The sequence below is a fragment of the Ambystoma mexicanum genome, chromosome 8, assembly GCF_040938575.1.
Source record: "Ambystoma mexicanum isolate Mex_15411 chromosome 8, UKY_AmexF1_1, whole genome shotgun sequence".
Classification (NCBI taxonomy): domain Eukaryota; kingdom Metazoa; phylum Chordata; class Amphibia; order Caudata; family Ambystomatidae; genus Ambystoma; species Ambystoma mexicanum.
Genome location: NC_090929.1, coordinates 80,358,548 through 80,376,163, shown reverse-complemented (window position 1 = coordinate 80,376,163; position 17,616 = coordinate 80,358,548). Strand labels below are relative to the sequence as shown.

At 44.9% G+C, this 17,616-nt stretch overlaps 1 protein-coding gene across 1 annotated transcript in view; it reads left to right on the top strand.

Annotated features, from left to right (window-relative positions):
* Positions 1-17,616, top strand: part of CCDC180 (coiled-coil domain containing 180) — a 728,974-nt gene that overhangs the window by 192,774 nt on the left and 518,584 nt on the right. The window contains exon 9 of the mRNA XM_069609330.1: positions 11,925-12,088. Coding sequence (XP_069465431.1) covers positions 11,925-12,088 — 164 coding nt within the window. The remainder of the gene's footprint in view (positions 1-11,924; positions 12,089-17,616) is intronic.

Sequence of the window (17,616 nt, the reverse complement as noted above, 5' to 3'; positions counted from 1 at the left end):
GAATTTCAGCTTCCCATCGTCAAGGGATCCTGCTCTGGAAGGTCTTCAACCGCAATTGGAGAGACACCTGCTGTCGCCCATGTGCGGTAGCCATCGCTGGAACTTGCCTTCCTCCGGCTCATGAAGTGTCCTGAGGAAGTCTGCATCAGTGTCTTCTGAATTTCTTCTCCGCAAAAGGTTGCACTGTGTCATGGGATCTACAAGCTTGTATCTAAAAGATAGGAATTTCATTTTACTGACCTGTACCATTGTTGAAATATCTTCTGGAACATTTTCCCCACCACAAGAACTCTTCCTATATCAGTCCCCTCTCCTAAGAAGAAGGTTTGTGACTTTTGCGAAAAGGCCCCATACATCATGGGGATTGCACTTATAAAGTAAGGGAATGAACATCATGGGGATTGCACTTCTAAAGTAAGGGAATGAACATCATGGGGATTGCACTTATAAAGTAAGGGAATGAACATCATGGGGATTGCACTTATAAAGTAAGAGAATGAACATCATGGGGATTGCACTTATAAAGTAAGGGCATCATTCTAATGCATCATTACTTACCTCCTTTTACCTCCCTTCAGTCTCTTGAAATTGTTTGTTAGTGTGTCTCTGAGAGTGAAGTTGTCGTTCTCTGGGTAAAGCTTCGATCCTGTGTGGCACAGATGGCAAGCAGCATTTTTGGGGGGTTTCTGTGTCCCCTGTGGCTGTTATTGAAGTAGGTCTTTAGATGGGGGATGGGCGATGGGGTGTCATGCTGAAGAAGGCTGTGTGCATAGTGCAGAGGCCTCTGCAATCAACACTGGATTTCACTGAGTGCTTTGAAGTCATGCTTTTCATAAGAGGTTTTTTCATCCTCTGGTTCAATCTGGATGACTGGTTTGCTCTTGTAGTTGCCTATCAATGAGTTTTTAAACTGCCACATATTAAATAGTACTGTTGCAGACACCATGTGACCAGAACTCTTATCAGTTCCAATTGAAGGATGGCTTCTAAGAGTGGTAGGATCATTTGGAACAAGGTTAGCTGAAAGTTGGCACCCTTTATCGCTGTATTAGTTTGGGTGAAAAGGGCCACAAGTCACAAATGACACCATGGCTCATTGGTATGGTAGGGCTGAGGTTGGAGCGGTGCTAGTACCAGTAATGTATCTCTATTTTGACACTGTTAAGAGAGAGGCAGATCCTTGTTACTCAGTAGTAGGCATGCCTGTTGTTCTATTGTCCTATTCGTTTTTATATAGTGATTCTTTTATGATTCCTATAGGTTTCCTTCAGGAAGACTATGAGATTCCCCTGTAGGCAGTAGAGAAAAATTAAACTAGGATTTGTTTTGGCCAGTCGTATTACATCAATGTAAAGTTTCATGTAGAACAGTCTCTTTCAGGTTTTCCTGTTTATGTTAATGTATGTAGTGTTCGTAGTACATCACTATTACATTTGTGTGGCATCCTATACAAACCTAGCAGGCTTCTCCTAGAAGTGGAGCTAGTGCATTCCTAATTAGGGCTAGGCAGATAGCTCAGTGAGCTGGGCCCTCCCTGCGTGGGAGACTGTCATGCTTCGGGGTGGCTAGATTGCATATTGTTACATTAGGTAATAGTAACAACTGTTAGATAGGTCAAGAAGAAGCAGAAGAAACTAGGGAAAGCCTCACTCTACACAAAATAAGTTACTGTTTTTATCGTCAGTCAAACAAACTTTTATTCAGTGTTGACCTTCAAGGTATTTAAACAATTTAGAATAAAAGAACCAAAGTATGAAATTAATTTAGCAGATATCATCAAAAGCGTAATACTGTCCTATGTGGTGTCCATTGAAATTTCTTGTAATATTTGTAGGAGATGTATACGCTCTTTCCCATAGACGATGCTTTTGTAAAGGGAGCTGTCTCCCTTTTTAACTTTCCAGGTGGAGCTGGGTTTGTGTGGGATAAGATCAATACAGGAGTGGAAATGAAAAATTGATAAGAAAGGTAAAAAAAGCTTGTGGATATACTAGAGGAGGACTGTGTATATAGTGCAGGGCTAATCTAACTTACAAATCTGGGTTTAGGACCTTCACTCTTTCCATTGGCTAAAATAACAAGATTATTGTCAAATTAGGTTTGGAGTATATTCTGGAATGGTCCAAATGTACTAATGTAAATTAAGGCAATCTTTCAAATCTATTTATAAATTATGCAAAGTAAACACAAACCTAATGAATAGTTATCTACTTAGTACTATGCCTATGATCAACAGTTATATTTTATGAACTGTCAATGGCAAAAGGCACGTCTTTGCAAAAAAGAAATGACACTAAAAAAAATGATTAAGGGGCATCCTTACAGGAATCGCACATAACCACCAAAGGTGAAATGCCACATGTGTTTATTGGTGGGGCACCAGTTTACCTGGATTCAAAGGTTTTTCCAGGTTGTTATTTGCATTAAACTAAAAGTGCTTTTCGATGCTACTAGAAGAGGCCGAACAGATCCCAGCTATCAGTGCCTGCTGATACTTGGGAACAGTGCAGTATAACTAGAAAGGTGAGGCAGGAATATGGCCACAGTGCATGTAGTCTTAGACATCATTGGCTGTATAATGTTGTTTCAGACATATTGTTGCAAGCCACTTTGAGGGTCTAATGAAGACAACACATTTTATTGTAGCCTCTGAGACTATAACATTTTGAGTCCAGAGATGTTGATGGCGTGTTCACGTTGTAGAAGAGCAGATTCTCAACAAATGAGAAGGACCTGCTATTGGATATAGCAGGGGTATGCTCTGAAACATACATACATTAAAACAATACCCCCTTCAGCCTTTTTTTGATCTTCTTGGTCTCTTACCCTTTATTATTGTAATTTAAGCAAGTGTCCAAAGTTATAATCTTACTGTATTGTAAGGGTGTCGAAGAAGGATGCTGAAACAAGGGTGGCATGATGGTTGCTACAAACCTTTATTTATAGTCAAAAGAAACCCTCACAATCCCTATATTCTAAGAGGGGTTTTCCTACCTCAAACTAATACTAAAGTGTCTGTCAGAATGTCTGTCAAAATCCAACTCCACCGTCCTGTGTCACAACCTAATTCTATCCCTTAAACTACAACTAAAGAATAACCCAACAGAAAGTTCCTTCTCCAGGAGAATTACTCCCTACTCTTGGTATTTGGGTGATGCCTCAAAATTGTTCTTTTGCAAAAGAATGCCAAGGGGAATTACTCCCTTCCCCTGGCTTGTAGTTCCACCAACACCTTTGTGCAACACAACTTTCGGGGTCAGGAGAATGGGTCCTGTCTCCTGGTATTGGTCTGTACCCTCCAATATAGTTCACCACAAAGCCAGTGGGAATGACTCCCTGGCCCTGGCATCTCCTGAGTATATTCAAAGACTTTGGTTTCTTCTCCAGGAGAATGACAACCTTCGCCTGGTGTTTGAAAGTTATTTTCCATGTCTTTCAACTTGATCTTTGTTTTACCATTTTATCACGGTATTAGCAAAGTCCCAAGTCCACTGTGCAATGGAAGATTTCCTTGGATGTCTGCTTCAGTGGCGTTGGACCCCGAGACCAATCCTGCCACTGTGATGAAAATACTTTTCTCGGATGCACACATCTCTCTGAGGGTCAGTGGTGTTGGGGCTACCACTCAGACAAGGAAGCTTTCCTCAGAAGCATAAATCTTCACTTTGAGGTTCAGTGGCCTTGGGGCTACCACTGAGACAAGGAAGCTCTCCTCGGCTGTACAGATCTTCACTTTGGGGGTCAGGGGCACTATTAACAATGTTCATATCACAAGTTAACCAGGGGCTAAGCAGAGACCTTCTAACTATCCCTTTGTCCCTTCTGGTCCGCCCGTGCCTCCCATTTACCTTCTCTGGGCTTTTTTTCACATTGTCCGTTCTTTCTGGGACTGGGTTCGGTGTCTAATCTGGTTCTCACTGCTTTGCTGTGCCCTAGACGTTTCGTAATCTTCATATTCTGGGACTGGGATGAGTGTCACCAGTCCTGTAGTACTCTTGGCTTACTTTAGTTCTTTACTCTTTTTTCCAGCTACTGAGACGAGGGATATGACTCCCGTTATATTCTTGACTTGCTTCAGTGTTTTCCCAATTACTGTAAGGAGGGACATTTGTTACTGCCTTCTCTGTGCCCAGTCCCCTCCCGGGTCTCATGCCGCTCCCGTTACCTTTGTTTTGACTGGTCGGCGTCACTGGTTCTTCCTGGGGTTGCAGGCTTACTGTAGGCTGGTAAACGCTCCCAGCGTTTCTCTCTTCTGCTTTCTATGCTTCTCTGCAGCTCTGCGGAGCTCTCTGCTCGGCGATCTCGGCGCAGTTTGCAGACCGTGCAGTCCACCACCTCGAGGTCATGCCAACACCTGAATCTTCCAGACCTTCACATGAGTTGGCTCGCTGCCAGCTCCTGGACTGCTTTTCCTTTTGCTTTACCACGTCCGCTCGACTGAGGACCAGACTGCTTCCACAGGTCTCCCTCTCCCAGGTTTGAGCTTCCCAGGCTACACCTGCTCAACATTGGCTTCCCCTTTTTGCAAGTCCTTATTCAATTTATATGCAATCTTTCTGGGTCTGCCCCAGCGGAGGATCATTGTCCTTCAGTCTCCATGAAGTGTTCTTCAATACTCCATGGTTCCAACACTTCCCAGTTATGTATGTTTCTTTTTTTTTTTTTAAATACGATTTTATTGAAGATTGTTCAACATATGCCAAAAATTACAATGCATCACAGTTGCCAGCCAGCATAAATGAGAAAACAAACTGAAGCGATATAGGTGCCAAATTCGTGCTAGTCTGAGCACTTTCCTTTTACCCCTCCACCGTCTGGGCACAACCCTGGCAACAAGCGCCCCTCTGATGACCATAAACAGTTACAATCAGATTTGTATGTTTTCCAGCGTATGGTCAGGCAGACCTGTGCTGCAAAAAGCAGGTTTCTGGGCATGTGGGGCAATACCAGATATTGGTCCTCAACTAACGCACCCCAAACAGGACCAGGACTGGGTTCAGCACTCTACCTATTCCCTCTGTCATGTATCCACCCCAAGATTTCCTTCCAGTAAATTTGCACTTTGGGGCAGTCCCACCAATGGTGCCAATAAGAACTGATCTGTGGGCATCTACGCCAGCAATAAGGGCTTATCCCCGGGTACATGTTTGCTAGTCTTTGGGGTGTGAGATACCATTGCGTGAGCAGTCTACTGTTGTGCATTTTATATTGGACCGAAATTGTAGAATTCCAGACTGTTCTGTAAACCGTGGCCAACCCTCTAAAGGTATTCTCCCATCCCAGGTCCTTTTCCCATCACGCTTGGGTGGGTGGCTCCATCAGGTGCCCTCTGTCTAGTAGAGCCCCATACAGCTTAGCAATTAAACCTCTAGAGCCCATATGTGTATTGAGCACGCATTGAAAGGGGGTAAGGGGCCTCTGCAGTAGTTTGTTCCACCGCTGATCTGTAAGCACACTCTTTAATTGGAGGTATGACAGTGCTGGGATCGGTTGGCCTTCTTGGGCACTCTCCAGCTCTTCCTTTGTCAGAAAGACATCTTAACTGGTCCGGAAGCCCAGATGGCGCCCCCAAATTGTCTCCCTTTTGAGGTGTACTCCTCATCCCGCCTGTACTTGGTTTCCTGCACAAAAAGGGACATCCAAGCCAGACTGGATGAATGCCCACAACAGCATGGATTTTTTTGGGGTGAATTAAGACCTTTTACATTCAAAGACCCAAACCAAACTGAATTGTTAGACATTGGGTTATCTACTGGCAATGCTCATATATAGCTGCATTCGTACCTTGAATTGACACGGCGCATAGTGTTTCATCTCGATTGGTTGACGTGGCTTTCATCTCCCCATGATCATTACCCTTGTCATTGCTCTATGTGCCATATTATGGAAGTGCGCGTCATGCTGAAGACCCATGGTACCTGATCTCTGACCCTTCATTCCCCCTGCAACCCCCCCTAGACTCCCAAAAACCAAGGGAACAATGCAACTCCCTTCTAGTTGGAGACACCCTAGTAAGAACCATGGGGCCACATTAAGGGGGACTTCCCCAAACCCATAACTAAATTGTTCATAATGTGTGAATTTTTGGCTGACTTTTGCAGCTTTGCCCCTTGCGCTTGACTCCTCACTTTCTTTAGAAGAGGTTCACAGGAAGAAAGAAACAAAAAACAGTAAAAAGTGGTGTTACTTCTGCCCTTGACCAGTGGATCTACTCCAGCCCTTCATGGCGTGTTGAACCTTTTAAACTTCCTTGTGCCCTTGGTTCGCCCCCTCTTGGGCGAAGGTCCCGTTGGCTTTCTTGATGGTTCTGAGGACAACAGAAGTTCCTCCATTTCAGCTGCCCCTGCTCCCCCCCCGTTAGACTTTGCAGGACACCATTCTCTTTCTCCGCTGACACTACCCTATCTTCTTTGTTGCCATGTTTAAAGGATAGTGCGAATGGGAATCCCCATCTGTAGCAGATTCTTTGCTCCCATAGCCACGTAGTGAGTGGGCAACAGGTCTCTTATTTTGGAGAGGGTGGTGGCTGCGAGTTCCTGATAGATCTTAACTCGCGAGCCCTCAGTCAGTGTGGTCGCATTCTCTCTTTTTCTGCACATTTTCCACTTTTTTCCGTTAGTGGTGGCACTTAGCTAGAACTGATCTCGGCCCATTTGGGGGGACCTCCCGCCCGATGTATTCTTTCAAACTCCAGATCCGGAGTGAGGTGGGAGGTGAAGAGAGGGTTGACTAAGGCTTTTACTTGCCTTTCCAGACTTTCTGTGGTTTCATTTGGGGCTTCCTTGAGGCCTTGAATGCGAATATTGGATCTTCTCTCCCTGTTCTCAAGATCATCGACCTTCGCTGTGAGATCCACATTCTTCTGCTCCAATTCCTAGAAACAGCCTTCTATTCTCATTGCCACCAGGTCGCTTGACTGTTGATAATTTTCCAAGGCTTCCACTTTGTCCTCCGTTTTGTCAACTCTGTCTTGCAGGGCCCTAACGTAGTAGTCATGCTGCCTCTCAAGGATCTCTTTTCCTCCAGGAGCATCCTGATGTCTGCTTTCGTGGAAGCTTCCTGGTCCGCTCATGGGATGCTCGGCAGCTCTATTGGGTGTGGGGAGGGGTGGCACCATGATTGCTCCTGCACAGTGTAACTCTTGGGTTTTGTATGCGGTTGCAGGATTCAGACCACCTGACATTTATCACTTATGGCAGGCCGCGCTGATAGTGGGTTTGTTCTTTAGCTTTTATTGTTCTTTCGACTTTGCTGCAAGCGTGGACCAAAACTTTGCTTTGCATGCTTGCAGTGTTTTCCAGGTGAGCCCCGTGGTTTGGGTCCCAAGCGTGGGTCTCTACTTCCGACCAATGTACGTTGCTGGACAAAAACCCCTGTTCACACAAGCAAGCTACTGTAGTGACCTGCTTTGCACTTTCGGCCCTTCTTTCGGCTTTGGGGCCCGCTGCATGCTTTTCTTAGACTCGTCTGAGGTGATTTTGAGAGAATTTGGCACACCTTTCAGGGAGCCTGGTCCACGAACATGTTAGTGCTCCTGTGGTGCCCGCTTCTGATGTATCTCTGTGGCTCAAAGGAGGGTGCTTCTAATTAAGGCTTTTTGTTGCCCAGGATAGTGGCCGTTGCCCTGCCCTGTTATATGAATCTGCCTCTTGCAGCACACCGCCAGGCCAGCCCATGGTTTGCTTAGGTGCTTCTGGCCACGTAGGGCCGGGGTGTGCTGTGAGCATGTCAGCCTTTAGTGCAGGCATTAGTCGAAGCCACCGGCTGATGAGGGGGGTGGGGAGTGTTGCGACCGGGCCCTAGGATGCCAAGTTTTGCTTGGTTCTCTCTGCTGCTCCCAGCCCGTATGTGCTGCACTGTCAGCGAATATTCCTCCCTTCCTGGGCTAAACCTGTGTGAGTAACCTCTCTCAGGCCGTCACTGTTGTGCCAGGTCCGACCGGTGTCTGCTACTCTGTCTTTGCTGAACGCCGGCCTTCCGGGGGTGGTGCCGCTTGCCTGGTGTGTGCATGGTCCCCCCGGCTGGGGCTCCGATGCCTTGCCTCTGCTCCCTCTGTGCTATTTCCACTGTATTTATAAAGAATTACTTCCCTTTTTTAATTCTCAGTAGTTTGTTTGTGCCTACACCTCTTTGCGCCAAATTTCTGATGTAAATGAATAAAAGTACGTAGTCAAGTTTCTTCAAGTATATTTTCTTAATTTATTTGATATATGTTCTGCCCATATGAATGACACGTGTTTCGGCGTTTCATTAGCGCCTTTTTCAAATCTGGGCTACAAAATTCTCTTGCTCATGCCTCAAGCATCGGGGGTCCTGTTTTGGTTCTGGCAAATCCTGGTTCATAAAGAGACTCTTTAAAAAGGCGCTAATGAAACGCCGAAACACGTGTCATTCATATGGGCAGAACATATATCAAATAAATTAAGAAAATATACTTGAAGAAACTTGACTACGTACTTTTATTCATTTACATCAGAAATTTGGCGCAAAGAGGTGTAGGCACAAACTACTGCTTACTTTACAAACGGAGCTGAGGGACTCTATGTCTCCGTGTTGACCTACATCCTTGCGACACAAGAATAAAATAATAAAATAAGAAAACCATTGCCAACCTTAATAGCACTAACATATGGGTCGCGAGAGTACACCTTATGAGATCCCCACTCAAGAAGTTCCTCACTCAGTAGCTTTTTTAATTCTCCTCTATCCTCCCTCTTTCGTTCGGGGGCCTTCACTTCTGTGCTCAGCTGGGCTTTTTGCACAACCCCCCTGAGCGCATGAGCACCCCAGGACGTTCTCGCTCCTCTTCTCATGGCGCTGGCTGCGCAGCGGAGGTGCGATCTGCCTTGCACCACGCATATCCCTGCTCGGATTCCCAGGCTATGGCTAAGCCTGGCTCCTGTATCACACGCTCTCGTTGAATGCCATCTGCCATCTGCTGTTCCGTCAACATGGCGGGGGAGGGTGCTCTCACAGGCACTCAAGCCGGCTGTAACATGGCCTTGGTAATGAATTCCAGTCCGCACCTTGTTCGGGGGGACTGCTCCAATGAATAGCTCCACACTCAGCAGTTGGCTTGCTTTTTCCGGGGGTCAGCTTAACTCTTCTGCGCCGCCATGACGATGTGGGTTTGAGGAACAAAGAGGGCTCATTTTGTCTGCGTCCCCTGGTGGTCTCCGTTAATTGTGATGTATGTTTCTAACAGAGGAGTGATCATTATTACTCTTTCACTCTTCTTTCCAGTATGATTGGATTCCAACCTGTTGGCACTGTGAGAAATCAGAGGGTGTCTCAGGTGCTGATCCCTGGGGATTTGTCATCCTGGTGGCTAGGACACGGCTATGTTGAATCCAGTTCCTGGGGGGCCGGTGCGGGAGGATCACCTGGATGAGGGGTCCTTGGGAAGCAGGGTAGGTGTCATGACCTACAGAACGCGCCCCTTTTGGACTTCCTGGTCCTGTCTCAACGGGGCTTACACTCCCTGGTACTCCCAACATGGCCAGCCAGCGTGAAACACCTCCCTTGCTCTACACGTTGGACGTAGCATGTTCTATTAATAGACCACGCCACCCGCGGCTCTGCGCGTCTCAATGCTATTGCGAAGTAGCGACCAGACGTGTGCTCCGTAGCTCGTGGTATTGTTTCCCTGATTCTGTCCCTACTAACTCCATTCCTAGTCCCTCTCCTTTCCTTCTTACTTCCTGGACTCGTGTGCTGTGTAGTGCACTTTCTTAATTTCCCGGATTCCTGGATCGTTGCATCCCGGAACTTTGAACGCACGCTGGAGTCGGAAGAGACTCGTGCAGCCTTATTCAAGACCCTATCCGTCCACAAGAAGGCATCGACCAAGAAACCCAGCAAAGATCGGACTAAGGTGAGAAGGGGGGAACTCCTCGACAGTAGGGGCACCCGATGGTGAGACACGGTACCCTCTTTCCTTTCAAACCTCTTCCCCATCCTACTGTGCAAGATTTCCTGACTTTCCAAACCCCCCCACCCCCTTTTCATGTAATCACTGAGACGAGGAAGAGAGGGTTCAGGAGGATAAAGATTACTGACAGACAAGCCAGCCAGACACAGAAAACAGACTCCTTCCTTTTGACAGCACACTGTCCCAGTAATGAGGCCAGGCAAAGTCAGGCCTACCTTTACAACTATGCACACCTGAACCTAATTACCTCTCCCAGGAAGTAGAAAAGGTGGAAAACAAAGGCACATTTAGAGCGAGTCAGGTATGCTGGAAGGTGCCGAGAAGTAGGAGAAAGACCAAGCAGGCTGGAGAGACCCTGAGAGACCTGGAGGAGGAGAAAACCGCCCAAACACTGGCCCTGCGACTTGAGAGGAGACCGCAGTGTGGAGAGGGAACTGTACCTCCATGATGCGATAAGCGTTTGAAGTCCTCGCTGAGTTTCGTGGAAGTGCGAGTGAGAGACATTGTAACCTGAAATATGGTGAAGGATGCAGGGGTTGCGCGTGTGATGAGAAGCATTGCAAGAGGGGACGATCAGTCAAAGGGGTCATACGGGGGGAAAAGGCATGATTTTGAGCATCCATCATACAGTCGAAAGTCTTTGACGAATGAGAAACAAGATATAAAGCTAACCTGAAGAAATGATGTGAAACTTGAGTATCTAAAGCTGCAAACACCAGAAGGCCCCGAGAGAGGAGGCAGAAGAAAGAGTCAAAGTGGTCATACGGGGGTCAAGACAAATGCCTCGTACAATCGAAGGTATTTGACAAGTGATAGGAATTGAGTTAAAAAGGCCCGATGGAGGGATGCGAATGGAAGGTAAAGTAAAGTAAATCCTGCATGTTTTTAAAGGTGAGCGGACTGTGTTACATGGATATAAGTGAACCTGACAGAGGGATGCCAAGTAAAAGCAAGGGAAAGGGAATCCCGTCTTGTGATGAAGATTTATTGACGCAAAAAGTGCTATAAAGAGTCGGGTGAACCCGATGTAGGGGCCTCAGACAAAAACAAGAAGAGAGCTCACCATTATGAAGGACACTGCTCTCCAAGCCCTGCTGGCATGGAACCAATTGCTTTCTGGTGCCTACAGACTTATGGGGGTGCTCCCAATCTTACCATTTGTTCCACTTTGTTCCGTGATGCAACGTGGTGAAAGGAGCATGTCAGTTCGGCAGTCCTGAACTACCGAAACCCTTTTGGACCTTTCATTTTGCTAAACACTCTTTTGTTATATACATCATTGCCCACCACCCATTTTGTTGTTTAAAAGTAGCGAGTGGCAATAGTTTTTTTTAGTATAGGCCATCTTTCTTTGACACAACGCCACAGTTCAATAAACGCCCTTAAACTGTGGTTACTTATGTCTGTCTTACTGTTGCCACCATGGTTTCCATGCAGTACTCTTCATGTTTCCTTCACTCTTCCTCTTCTCAGTGGTTATGGGTTTTAATTGAGTCAGAGAAGAGGTGTTACAATAGCAAACAGTGGTCTGTTTAGGTTGAGGTACTGATGACCTGAGGGCCTCATAGTATAGAGGGTTAGGTGGGTCCTTCATACAATGGGAGTTCCTATCCCCAAGAGGAGAGTCTCTTCCTGTGAGGTCTCACCTCCACCCCTAGGGAGAATGTTGGCTCACCTCCCTAGTCTCACAGGGAAGAGCTCCCCTCTGGGGAGAAGTGATGAGATCCTGGGAATCGTCAAAATATCCAATTTAGTGCTAAATTCATGGTCTATAGGAGATAGTTATCGACTTAGTAGTTGGTTTTCAAAGCTTTAAATCTGTCTTTGTGGCTGGTAGTGCTGTAAAATAACCTCTTTTTTCATTTGATCATTGTGTGCAAAAGGTGAGCATAAAGAATACACTAGCCCATTGTGCTTGAACATCTTTTTTTGTGTTTTTCTTGACTTCTTTTCCTTCTGTCTCCATGCCATTTTCCTTCTTTCATACAACCAGATGATCAACCAGGCCATTCTCGCCAACCGCAGGGCCATTGCCAAGCTGGCCGTCAATCTGAGTGAGGCCGACCTGAAGCAGGAGGGTGCACAGCGTCTCCGATGGCAGGACCGCATGAAGGAATGGAAGGTCCTGTGGAAGGGCCGCGCCATCCAAAAGTTCAGGTCTGTGACTCTGCTTAGGATGCCCTATTGTAGCAGGGGCCAGTGACTAGAAGACTCCCATGGACATGTGTAGAAGTCTGGCTTTATGAGTTGACAAGATTCAGTGAGTGAGTGAATGGCTGTGCGTTTCACCAGAGACAGAGACTTGCCTCTGGCTCTGGTGTGGAATGGAGTGCTTGTAGTTCTTTTTCTGGCCCATGCCCACTTTGGATAAATAATTTTGTCTAATTCTACTAATGGTTATGTCATCAGGCGAAGAACAAGAGCGGACAGTTATGTGATTCAGAAGTAGTTAATTAATATTTTCATGTTTATATTTTTATATCGACAGAACTAGTAAGTTTTAGAACTCCAACAAAATGTAGCTGCAGCCCAAGGTTATTGAAGGACTTTCCATAAAGGACGCGTCTGCCTATGATGCATAAACTTTAAATTTGAAGTATTACTAAGAAATAGTGCACACCTCACTAAAGTCACTCCCTCTACAAGAAGAAAGAATAGATGGGGAACTCCATCCATTCTTCTAGTCTCCTTGTACTGCCAGCCCAAGTAATATTATGTGATTATAACAACTCTATTAGTAGAGCTATCTTTAGTAAGGCAGAGCTTCTGCTTTTGTGATGGGACTTCTTGTTCTGTTGCATATATCTGCAGTTTTACCAGCATTAGCCTTCCCCAAACATCATAAGCACCTTACTTTGATCTGAAGGGCCCTTGCACAGACACATCGTGCCTGCCACAAAACTGGAAGTAGAGCCTAAAAAACAGGTGGTCTTGTTTTTCATGAGGCAAAGTGAGCATCATTATGGGAGCTCTTAATTAAATGTAGTTCTGCGAAAGATAAGTAAGTCCATACTTCAGCCCTATAGAAATGTGGGTCAGTCTTTTAGCTCGTACAGCCCAATAAGTCTGGGAGGTCTGAATCTGTTTATTAAAGCCTCTTCAGGGCCTGGGCCAAAATAGTTTGATTAGACAATGTTGGTATGTAAAGTTTTTTTTTTGTGCACTGCTAAGTAATATGTTTCTGTTTGCCATCATCACAAATGTATACAGCGCTGGATGTAGTTTTGAGTGTTTTTCTTTAAGGACGTCTGAAATCTAGCCCCAGTACATATTTCTATTTCTGTTTATTCATTTATTTTATTAAGCTCAACTTTCACCAAATTCGTACCTTGGTACTGACAGTAGCTGGCTGTGAGAAAATGGAGATATGAAAGAAGAACATCAATCTGAGAAAAGCAGTGTTTTAACACTTTTTGAAAAGGAAAATGTTGTGTGATACTTCTAATCTGCAACTGAAGTGTATTCCAGAGCTCTTTGGCCTTAACCAAAAAGGCCTGGCCTCCCAAACTGGAAGGAGGGAAGCATGGAATGATCAAACTATTAGCGTAGTCTTGAACCTTATTTATTTTTTCAACCAGGTGCCAGTGTAACAAACAGATAGCAGAAGAGACAGGCTCCCTACCATGCAAACCCATTATTATCCTAGTTGCAGGGTTCTGAACATGTTGAAGTCTGATACTCCGATATTTCAGCAAGGAATTAGTCACAATAGTCCAGTCTGCGTCAGATAAAACTGTCAAGAATAACCACCTTAGCTGGAAAGTAAAAGAAAATAAAGAATTCTACACAAAATCTAAATCTGAAAGAGGCAGGATTGAACCAAATTTGAAATATGTGTTGATACAGAGAGGGCAGGATCATGTTTTACCCTAAGGTCCCTGACCACTGGAACCAGGACAGGTGACTTGACCAGGCAAGGTGGCCAGAAGAAGGTAGACCAGAGATGAGAGAAAGAGGCCAAAGCCTAAGTAGTAGTACCATTCTGTTGGCACTCACTCTGTTGGCACTCACCCGTAGATCAATGAATAACATAAACACATACAATTGGATGCAGTATTAAATTTGTCACCATCATTATGCAGGAATATCTGAGCATCATGGGCGTGCATATGCAACTGCATGACGAAGAATGAGATCAAATGGACCAAAGGCATCACATATAAATTAAACAGGATTGAGTCCATTGGATTCCGCAAACAAGTCCATCCTGTCCACAACTACCCTTGGAAGAATTTTTGCAAATTAACCATGAGCTATTGGTTGAAAATTGCTCAGTTCTATCAGGTCGAGAGAGAATAGTTTTTTAGCAGTGGTATAGCCACATCTTTCTTTAATTGAGGAAAAATACAGCCCAATGTACCCAAGGTATTCACTCGGCAAGTTAAGTCTTGCACAAGAATATTAGCGATATGTTCCAAAAATGTATCCGGACAAGTATCGAATGCTAATCGGGAGGGATTACATTTATGCACAGTCACTAGAAACTCTTCATTAGTTGTGACGGGAAAAGCAGGACAAAAATCAAGGGAATTATCAGTTTGAGGAATGGGCAGATTGGACAAGGAATGACGACCATGACCATACTCCTAATAAATCATATCTGAAAGTAAGGAATTGATTTCTCATTAAGAATAGTGCTAAAGAATTGCATAGATCCTTAGATTATGTGACCAAAGTTGGGGAAGAATTTGGGGAAGTTAGAATTCTAACAATTCAACTTAACGTTTGTTGAGGGATGCTTTTTCTTAGCATTCTTTATTGCCTGCTCATAACCACAAAGGGCTGATTAAAACAGAGTTTTGGCAGTAGGATAATATTTTATGCACCACTTACTTTCTGAATTATGTCATAAAGTGCAAAGAGATGGTACATTTTTGCTGTACCAGGAATTATTTGCTAGATTTTAGCGCTGGTGTTAGCCTCTTCTGCGTGGTACATGTCCGCACCTTTAATCTCAGCGAAATCTACCACCAAGAGCCAGGCAGTGACAACACCCTCGCACCCAATCTCCATTCCCCTCATCCCTCAAAAATTCCTCACTACTAAAATCTTGCATCCTTACACCTCCTACCGACAACCTCCTAGGTATAGTGTAATTAACAGTTTCAGACCCTAACCATCTTCTGTTAACAACCATGTTGTTAATGTCTGCACTCCACAATCCAAGGGCTGCCCGTATGGCTAACCTGCCTGGTCGGTACCAACCACATAGAACATAGAGATGTTCATATCGATATACAGATAACGGGTACTTCTGAACTGCATCCATCAACACCAAACTCTTCTGCATCTGCCTTCCCGCTATCTAACATACCCTACCCTTATTTCTTACAGAGCCATGTGCAGGAAAGCAAACATTATTGGCAGAAGGGTCCTCAATAAGACCACTTTACATTACATTATCCCTTTAGCAGGGGCAGCCCACATGCAAGACATACTGGAGTTAATCGTTAGGATCCTAGAGAACATTTTGAGCCCCCTCATGTTTATTTCTCTCTCAGGCAGCCTAACAAAAGGGAGCGAGACATTGAGGATCATCCTGTTTCGAAGAACAAGTGCGAATACTTTTTCTGGGTGTTTAATCAGTACGAGCATGACATCTCTGTGGAATTTGGAACATACTGCTGAAGTGGTCCAGCGGTACAAGTGGCTGGATTTCAGTATTCCCAATTTGAGAGGAGAACACATCTGATCAACAGTATTGCAGCTGCTTTACGTTGGTTCATAATTACAAATGCTAGGCCAAAGGCGGCCAGGGAGTCTACAACTTCCTTAGTATAAGATTGCAAGGGGAGATAGACGCATACGCCAAACTCTCCAAAAATCACTAAGGATGATATTTTGGTCAATAAATCTGTAACTAAACATTCTTCAAAAAATGCAGAAGATGTTGTGTGTCGGTAAATAATAACCATTAAAATAACAGTACCTGGCAATCAGCAGGAAATTAACATGGTCCCATATTATGTAAAGTGGGAACCTCAAATTGTCACACAGGAATATTGTCCTGCACTATTGCTGCTACTCTCCCCTCTGTCAATTTCAAATGGCACAAAAGATCTTGTAATGACGGGGCATCAAAGCTGTATAATACAGAAGAGTAGTCTCATTAAACCAGGTTTCATGCATGCCTAATAGATCTAATGAGCAATCTACACCATGATCATAAATATTATAGTTGGCATTTTTAATTGCCGGCCAGTTGATATTTAGTCAAGAGAGCAGTTGAGGTTAAGATGTCTTCAGCAGATGCCTTGCATCTCTCTGCCTGATCACAAATCACAGTTTACAGTATGCACCCCTTCAATATCGAGTCATGGCCCCATCACAGAATGCACCCCTTTCATATCCATGGCTGGGCCCCATCACAGAGTGCACCCCTTCGATATCCATGCCAGAGCTCTGGTTACTGAGACCACTGAGAAGCCCTCCAGAGTCAATGTGGCCTCATCTCCATCATCAATAAGTCACCAGTGATTACAATACAACAAGGACACTGTGTGGCCTTATCTTTGGCTGAGAGCCTGATTCAAGACAGCCATTGGTCAACCTCTTAAGTGCTAAGGGTGTCTATGTCCGTCCTGAATTCTGATCAGTGTCCCAAGAAGGATATATGTGGCTCAGCTCTTTCAGGTTCTTGTGGTTGCACCTTAGTATCTCCCCTTCTGTGTTGACCTCCCTCAGAAGTTGAAGTACTAACACCTTGGCTTAGTGGGCTAGCCTTCAAGTTGGAAGTGTCACCATTTCTTGGCTTCCGTTATGGTGGGAGGACCGTGACACAGCTCCTGCTTGGATCTCACTTCAGCCACCTAAAACAGACCTACTTAACAGTCTATCAGCCATCTGAAACCAATTCACGGCTCACTTGTTCCTCCAACAACTGGGTACCTCCATTCACAGTGCCCCTTTTTGTCCCAGGTTTAAAGGTCGCCATAGAATAAATCCTAAAGACTAGAGTTTGCTTAACATTAGGGGAAGATAGAGAATTCTGGCGCGGTGCAGCTGTAGCGACTTTTAACAAAGGATACGTGGACCAAAGTTATACACAGATTGCTATGGTCTCCCTGCAACATGTTTTGCTCACAGCCACCACCATCCGGAAGGTTCCTGGGAAACGGAGAATTAGTGCTGGATGGAAGAAGCGGTGGAAACCTGATGTAAAGGTCCCTTAGTTCCCTTTTGGGATGGGTTCTATTGGAGCCCATGCCTTTTACACGGGAACCAGTCAGGTAATGAGTCATTAGAAACACAGCCTGCAAACGTTATGGGGAATAGGCCAGCGTGCTGGGAGCTACCTTTGATAATAATTGGCTGCCTCGAAATTTAAACCTAGAAACCTAATTAATCTGTTTGCTTTTCTGGCCCCATGGGATGATGAATATCTGGGGATTCAATGTGTATTGTATAACCGATAAAGGGAAAGTATTGTTATGGCAACTTTGTTGCTATGATTTTTAAATACCAAGGTAATTTCTCAGCATGTTGGATCTCTGAACACTGCGCTTCTTTGGCTATATTTAAAGCATTTATTTATGTCTTTGAGAGTAAGATTTCTTTGACTTATTCTCTGCCCTAATTTTGAGTATAATGCCCTCTATAGGCTCTCTACGAGGGCAGCTTCTGCACGGTTACTGGTGGAGATTTTTTGCATAACTCTCTGAGGGCTGTACAACTACTAACCTTAA